Source organism: Carassius auratus, chromosome 47 (genome assembly GCF_003368295.1).
Source record: "Carassius auratus strain Wakin chromosome 47, ASM336829v1, whole genome shotgun sequence".
NCBI classification, from domain to species: domain Eukaryota; kingdom Metazoa; phylum Chordata; class Actinopteri; order Cypriniformes; family Cyprinidae; genus Carassius; species Carassius auratus.
In genome coordinates this window covers 6,589,688-6,598,296 of record NC_039289.1, presented here as the reverse complement: position 1 = coordinate 6,598,296, position 8,609 = coordinate 6,589,688, and the positions used below count along the sequence as shown (strand labels likewise).

Below are 8,609 nucleotides of genomic sequence, written 5' to 3'. Positions count from 1 at the left end.
AACTAACGTGTGTGTGTGTGTGTGTGTGTGTGTGACTGTGAGAGTGGGAGTGTGAGAGTGCTTGCTTCAATCGGCTCTGTTGGTACTTATTTGCGTATAAACTTTATTAAACATGAATCCTAAATAAGTATAGTGGTGTCTGTATCTAAATCTCACTGTTAGTTGCGATGTCTTTAATGCTAGGTAATGCTAACATTTTTTATGTTCTCCGTTAGCTTTATACCAAATGATCGCCCAGTTATCAGTAAGGTATTGTTTTATTTGATCTTAAAGCATATCTGTAGCTATAATATAAAATGGAGACATTTGTAATGCAATTTTGGGTTCCTCAGATCGCCACATTGGTTTGGAGATCATCTGGGCTTTATTTCAAATAGGCGATTTTTTGAAGAAACAATATATTACATATCCATGGACAGAGAGATTCATTGATCACACTGTAGAGGCACCTTCAAAATGGTGCTCAGAAGTTCTCCAACAGTTCTTGCCATTGTTTCGATCTGAGTAACTTAGTTTCCATTGTCATAATAAAAAAAAAAAGACTTGCAATTAAATATATAGTATACAGTACTGTTGAGCTGAACGGGTCTATTTACACCTCTAAATTGGCCTTTATTCTACTTGGCACACTTGAATACATGTACATCCACACACCAGAAGTGTGAACATGTGTGGTTTGACATGCCTGAGTTCAATCAGATATCAGACAAGTTTACCCCAGCCTGAAACATCTTCATTGTGATTATGTTTCATATTTAACCATGAGCACTTTAATCATTTACTTTAAAACTAGCCCATTTGTATTAGTAGGGAATAATTTAACTAACTACACAACAACTAGCATGATTGTTTTCATTCCACATTTTATGTATTAAATCATCTGAAGCAGTTGGATTCCAGTGATCCAAAGCAAATTAAATTTTGTAGTTTTGTTGTTACTTTGTATGTATGTGTGTGTGTGTCTCTGTGTGTGTGTGTGTGTGTGTGTGTGTGTTGCAGCAGCCACGTAATTCTTTTTTTTCTTATTCTTCTGTTTTTCCTTTACGTGGAACATTACGAATGCATAACGGTTTTCGATGTTTTAGAACTGGTATTTCACACAGGCAAGGTGAATACCAATAATAATTTCCATTAGATCAATGATGTGCATGTGAGAGATATATATATATATATATATATATATATATATATATATATATATATATATATATATATATATATAGTGTAGATTCCCAAACTTGAATAAGATTTATATATAAGCAAATAAGGGAAATGAGAGTAAAAAAAATGATGAGCTACTTTTATTGCAAGTGGCCACATATTTGCAAAATTATTTCTTTTGTATTCTCCAAGTCATGGTTTATCTCTCACTTTCTAGGCCTTGCACATCACTACATTAAGCACAGCTAATATATTAAAGAAAAAGTTCACCCCTGTTGTTTCCTGGGTATTCTTTCTTTAGTGGAACACAAGTTTGAAAAACTATTTTTGTCAATAGAATGAAAAGTCAGTGAGGTCCAAAACCAACAATGGACCCCAATTACTTTTACTGAATGGACAAAAAAAAAAAACACAAAAATATGTGTGTCCTACAAATGAACAAAAGTCATACATCTTTGGAGCAACATGATGGTGAGTAAATCTACAGTTCATTTTTGGGTGAACGATCCCTTTTAGCAGGTTACTATCACAATGTAAAACTGTTCAGGCAGCATTCTTGTTGGCTAAGAGTTCTCCGGGCAAAAGATTCTTCTGAGCTGTCCTGAGATCTCGGCAGACAGCATGCAGTACCTGCTGTTGAAGTTCCAGAGGGACCTTACGCCATTATGAGAGCCGTCTGTGTCTCGTAGTGACATAGGGAAGGACAGTGGCCAGCTGGGATGAAGGGGAGATGGACGCAAAGAAGACGAGCCCCAAGGTAACATCTGGTTGCTGTGTTGGGTGGCAGACTGGCTCAACCCAGGCAGCGGCTGAGGAGGGGGTGGTGAGGCTGCAGATGCTCTCGGGGATGGAAACCGTTGTGGGTGTCTTGGTGGGTCGTTGCTGGAAGTGACCTGTGAGTGAGATGCTGCGTCTGCCTCTACTGGGTTAGCATTGTTTTCCAAATGGCTAATCTGTGATGGTAGGTTGGCACTTTTAGGAGGCACTCTTAGGGGCGAGATGAATGGAGATGAGCCATGCCAAGAGTGGTACAGCTCTGGAGCTTCTGCTGGAAGAGGAGCAGTACCAGGAGGCAAACCCCACATGGAAGGCTTGAGATGGGATGAAATGGGATAGTTGAAGGGCACAGTGGGTTGATTGACATCCAAACTTCGCCCATTCCCCATGTGATACTGCAAACTCAACACCTCGGCCCGGAGCTGGGCATTCTCCTCGCTCAGTGCCAGAAGTTGTCCCTCCAGCATGAAGTCGTTGATTCGCCGCTTCTCTCTGGAACGCTTGGCGGCCTCGTTGTTCTTCTTCCGTTTCACCCAATACGACGCGTCCTTTTTCTCAGTGGGAGTCATCTCACGTTTACGTCGTCTATTGGGTAATAGCGGATTGCGGTATGACTGGAGGTGGAACAGTCGCTGTGCCAGAACGGATGAGCCGGTGAGTGGAAGAAGCCTTCTTAAGCTTTCAGGGTTGTCTTTGCTTGTCGTGATCTCTCCCGTGGAGGAGGGGAGACAAGAGTCTGCTAGTTGCTTGGGACTTTTCATGGTACTCATTGTTCTGGAAAGATAAAGAACTTGATGTTCTGGAGACCCCAGCGTCAAAATGTAAAAAATAAATAAATTCACTTTTAGGCTTGAGAACTGCAGTGATTGTCTATTTTTCATCATTCTTCTTAAATTCTATTCACGTGAGAATTTAAGAAGAATGATGCAAAAGCTCAGGATTTTTCCTCTTGCATGTGATAAGGCACCTGCACTTTTAAATGCAACAAATTCATTACCACTTATTAGTGCTCATAGTGCAGTTTCCTGTCAAAATGAGGGTAAAAATAGACATGAGACAATGACATGTCAGCCTAACAAGGAAATGTAGTGGGCAAATCCTAATTTTAAATGTGTAAAATGAAATAGTTTGCAAGAAATGTGACATGCTCAGTTAAAGACGATGTTTGATTGGATCTAATGCATCCAACGCTGGCTGATAAGAAACATTTTTGAGGTCAACGATGAATCAAGATCTTAGTTTTTCACTTGCTAAAAGCAAGACGATTTGAAGGTTGTGACAACATTGCATGTGCAAAATTGACTTAACGTCAAATGGTGGCTTTTTTTTCTCTTCTCTCCGAAAGCAATATGTTTGGTATATATGAAAACTGCCACAGTTTCTTGCAACAATTCAGATATATCAATCCAGAATTTAACTAAGTTATTTAATGAATTTGATACTTTTAATCCGCACACAGAATACTAAATACTAACTTTACAAACTGAGGACAACCAGTGCAAGGAAAATTTGCTTTACCTTACCTTTCGGCGCTGTCACAGGAATGATAATTGAAAGTGTTGATGGATTAAAGGACATCAGCTTAAAACTAAATATCCTTGGCTGGAAACATGCAAAGACGCTCTCTCAACCAATGGCAATCAAGGTGGCATATGTGATATGCACACATATGCCTATTGCATGAAAGGAGCTGTCGTAGGTGAGGACCACATCTTCCTTCCTCAGATATGGAGGCGGAGACTCGCAAACAAGTATCTCAAACCAGTGGTTTAAGTTATGACTCACTTTTTTGTTTGTTCTACTTTTTAAAAGAATGAATAAAAGAAATTAGTCCTAGCACACTCAGCATCTTGATGTTTTGTTTTCATTTTTGTTTACGCTTCGTCTTCCATCGAGTTTCGTTCTTTTGCTTGGATCTAAACCTTTTTTTAATTAAATTTCACATCCCATGCATTCTTTTTTATATAGAATTTATTTATTGACATTTTATTTAGACATTTTATTTTAATGTCATGCATGCTGTAAGAGCCAAAATTAGCACATTATTTAGACTAGCCAAACATACAGCACTGAGGCCTGTCAATTTGGTTGTATCTTCACATTGAGGTCAGAAATTGTACTGGATTTTTTCCAGTACTAATTCAAATAGCATATGCCGGTATGGTCACATGTGTATCATTAAGTTTTATTTATTATATTCTGCTTTAATTTGTACTTAACTATGATTAACATATGCCAAATGCAAACAGCATCATTTCTCATAATTATTCATCATTTCCTAGCCAACCTAATTCCTTTAGAAAGTGTGTCAATCGACCAATTATAAGAAGTTGAAGCACAGTAAACACTGAAACGTGGTTAAGATTATGTAAAACAAACTCTCAGTTGAGGTTAAAAAGTATACATTAACCCTAACCCTAACCCTAACAGTGACTTGCATGAAAAAAAAAGAAAAGTTTTTGTGTTCTAGATAATGACTATCTAATCTTTGTCGCAGTGAAACCTAATGCAGGTGCGCAACTTAATGAAGCTTGACTTGTGACAGGTCCGCTACTAACCAAAAATTAGCTAAAATCTTGACCATTAAATGCGTAATGCAGGAAAAATGTAATCTGATGAATGCGACGTTGATGCATTGCCTTAATTACACTCGTAAGAGTTAATCAGTAATGCGGTGCATCACTTGTGGTTACAAAACTCTGGTTTGAAGAATTAGCCACACTTGACATTTCAAGGTAAAAATGGGCCAATTATTGTTGGCTAACAAACACAAGATGTTGTTGGGGTGTATAACTGGTGTTGGATCATATATCTCAGGCTTGGGTTCTTAGTGGTCGCGAAGAGTGTTGGTGGGGCGGCGTACCTGTTGATGTTTAACGGTTGACTCATCGAATAGCTGTTGGATCCCACTGTGATTTTTTTTTTTCTTCTTCTTCTACTTGGTGACTCATAACGAAACCTCAAAGCTCCACAGAACTCAAATGCTTCAACGTGGGACATAACCTGTAATTCAGATGTACTGTTTTGTTTACCGCAGACAGCCCCCTCATGCGCATTGCTCTCACACGCATGCACAGAATTCAAGCTTAAACAGGTGTAATCAATCCTATTGTATTTGTTAAACGTACATAAAACGGCCCATTTTTCAAGTATTCTGCAATCCCATGCGTGAAAGAGGGAGGACCAAATTGAAGTTTTAACAGGCAGGCCTCACCTTTTGCATACAGTTCAGCTGTGTTGTTTGTCTGTACAGTAACTCCAGTCACCCCGTGTTTCTTTCTCAAGTGAATTCAAACCACTTCCTGTCTCTGAGTTGTCAGTGTCTCCACACATCGACCTCATTTTAGCTAGCCCCTCTCCCGTTTTCGACTCGTTTGTCGGAACAGAAACTAAAGCAGCGACTTCAGAGCAGCAGACCGGGGTATACCCCAAAAACCTCATTTATAGCCACCTACTCACTTCCCAGAAAAGAAGTGATTTTGCTGATATTTTACATCAGATGTTGGGTTTTTGGAGCGGCGAGGTCTCAACGTTATTTGTGTGCTTTTTATCCATTAGTGTGTAAACAAGTCATAATTTAGGGTAAGGTGAGGATCAAGGCAGAATGGATAGAAAGGCCTAGGAAATGTTGATGGTGAGACGATCTGAGGCATTTTGTAAGAAAGGCATGCAATATAGATGCTTACATGATAAATTCTGAACCCTCTGAACTCTATGAATGCTGCAAATCAGCTTATGTAGATTTATGTGTAAAAGAGCTTACTGCCATTCAAAAGCTTATTTAGCAACACTTAAGAAACGTATAATCTTGCAAACAATTTCTATTTCAAATAAATGCTGTTCTGTCCATCAAAGAATCTTAAAGAAAATATGTTAATTTTTTCACAAAAAGATTAAGCAGCACAACTGTGTTTAACATTAATAATAACAATAAATATTTATTGAGCAGCAAAGCAGAGTATTAGTATAATTTCAAAAGATCATGTGACACTGAAGACTGGAGTAGTGATGTTGAAAATTCAGCTATAGGAATAAATTACGTATATTCGAATAGAAAACAGTTATTTAAAAATCAATTATTTCGCAATATTGCATCGTTTCAGTATTTATGATCAAATAAATGCAGCCTAGGTGAGCTTAAGCCACTTCTTTCAAAAACTAAAAAAATTCTAAATTTTTGAACAGGATCGTTTGACCTTTGACCTCTAAGAGTGATTGAGATAATTTTCAGATTATCTATCAAAACAAAATGCTCAAAGGTTGCATAAGCCATATAAATGTGATACATAATGTCTAAATGATTCTGTAAAACGGTTTCTGTAAATGTGAACATTTATTTTCTCTTAAAAATTCTTAAAAATTATAACATCAAGCTAATTAAAGTCTGAAAATTGTTGCAACAAGATTGTGTGTATATATATATATATATATATACACACACACACACACACCTAAAATTACATATTTTGATATTTTGAAGATTTTTGTCCTTTAATGATGAGTTTGCTACATACTTGACTTTTAAACTACTGAAGTCGCATATAAATATACCACACATGTAGTACAATTCCATTTTCTGCTCTCATTAAGACCATATGCATGCATTTACAATATGCAACCTGCTGTTTTGTCTTTTCGTGTAATTAAATATATACTCTTTGTTCTGATTGATTTCAGATCACTATCAAGGTGATGGCTATCAACAGACCCTTCACTAGGTCTCCATCAGCACCTGTGGAACCGCATGCGACGAGGCTTTCAGAGCGAGATATGAGCACTCGTTGCGGTTTGACAGTCTTGGGGCAACGGTTAAACTGTAATGGAGCATTGCCAATAGCAACCTGGTCAACTGGTCACAATGGCTCTGCAGGTCTTGGTCTCCTCTCATCTTGCAAACCACTCTGCATCTGAGAGAGGCCATGTGTAAAAATAGATGTGCTTGATAGGACTTGAGACGCGTTATCTCACACACACACATGTATGTGCAGTCAAACCTCCTTCATGGCTTCAGTGCTGCCCACCGAGTTGTTATATCCTAAATGCAGGGGCCACCATGAGAGGAATCCTTTGATTTGAGACGTTAAAGGGGTCATGATATGAAATGAGGAAGATTGGGCCATTGTAGGCCTTTGAAATGGTCTTGCAGCAGTTGAATGGATGCTAATTAAGCTGCAGGGTCTTTGGCTGCCACTAGATGGAGCTCTATTTGAAGAGCATTGAAACGACCTAAAACAGCAGCATTTGTGTTAGCATCCAATAAAAATACATAAAAACTTTTAACATTAGATGTCCTCCATGTAGTTATCTGAGAGATAGGTTTTCATTTGCACCTTGTACAGGCCGATGGGGCCAGTCTTCTTCACACCTAATGCTGTTCTCAGACACTTTTAGCGCTAGTAAACTTCCTGGCTTAAGTTAGATTGTTGTGGCATATCGTTATATCTATTTCCATTAAACAAAAAGGAGAAGTGAAAACGATACATGACAGCAAGATTAAGGCATAATAAAACATCATCATCTCAACTTTTCAGTCCGCTGTAGGAAACCTTTCCATTTGAAGATGCTTAATTATTAATATGCACACACAATTGCCCGAAACATATAAGCCTGTAGAAAATACACCAGGACAATATTTTGGTGAAAAAAAAATGTGAATTGCATATTACATATATAGATAGTAGGTACGGAAAATATTCAGACCCCCTTAAAATTTTCACTGTTTGTTATATTGCAGCCATTTGCTAAAATAATTTGTTATTTTTTTCCCTCAATGTACACACAGCACCCCATATTGACAGAAAAAACACAGAATTGACATTTTTGCAGATTTATTAAAAAAGAAAAACTTAAATATCACATGCCCCAAAGTATTCAGACCCTTTGCTCAGTATTTAGTAGAAGCACCCTTTTGATCTAATACAGCCAAGAGTCTTTTTGGAAAAGATGCAACAAGTTTTCACACCTGGATTTGGGGATCCTCTGCCATTCCTCCTTGCAGATCCTCTCCAGTTCTGTCAGGCTGGATGGTAAACGTTGGTGAACAGCCATTTTCAGGTCACTCCAGAGATGCTCAATTAGGTTTAAATGTTATTTTAGCTGTGTGCTTAGGGTCATTGTCTTGTAGGAAGGTGAACCTTCGGCCCAGTCTGAGGTCCTGAGCACACTGGAGAAGTTTTCATCCAGGATATCCCTGTACTCGGCCGCATTCTTCTTTCCCTTGTTTGCAACCAGTCGTCCTGTCCCTGCAGCTGAAAAACACCCCCACAGCATGATGCTGCCACCACCATGCTTCACTGTTGGGACTGTATTGGACCGAGGATGGGCAGTGCCTGGTTTTCTCCACATATTCCACATAGAATTAAGGCCAATCTTGGTCTCATCAGACCAGAGAATATTTAAGGTGTTTTTTTTTAGCAAACTCCATTGGGGCTTTCATGTCGAGCTGAAGATCTTTGTCCGTTTGGGCTTAATTTATATCATCTTACGCGGGCTCGAGCCGGGCTCGGGCTTGAGCTCTGGTTTGCAAGATAAACTAGCGGTCATGTGATGCGTTTCATTTAGCACGAAAATGGATGCTGAGTACAGTAGGTGTAACGGAGGCTTGCCTCTGGCGATTAGGTTTTGGTTGGACCAGCAACTAAAGTGAAGTCTGAGGTGTGGAAAAGTTTTGA

The 8,609-nt window shown here is 38.6% G+C and overlaps 1 protein-coding gene across 1 annotated transcript; it reads right to left on the bottom strand.

Annotated features, from left to right (window-relative positions):
* Positions 1 to 1,305: 1,305 nt before the first annotated feature.
* On the bottom strand, positions 1,306 to 3,651 carry LOC113064933 (uncharacterized). The gene is made up of 2 exons (XM_026235949.1): positions 3,462 to 3,651; positions 1,306 to 2,712 (listed from the first exon to the last, which is right to left on the bottom strand). Exon 2 carries the CDS (start codon positions 2,706 to 2,708, stop codon positions 1,725 to 1,727), a length of 984 nt encoding a protein of 327 aa, XP_026091734.1. The 5' UTR covers positions 2,709 to 2,712; positions 3,462 to 3,651; the 3' UTR covers positions 1,306 to 1,724.
* Positions 3,652 to 8,609: the final 4,958 nt, after the last annotated feature.

Bases quoted from the DNA above. Each gene is read 5' to 3' on its own strand.
- LOC113064933 (XM_026235949.1), bottom strand. From the start codon at position 2,708: ATGAGTACCATGAAAAGTCCCAAGCAACTAGCAGACTCTTGTCTCCCC.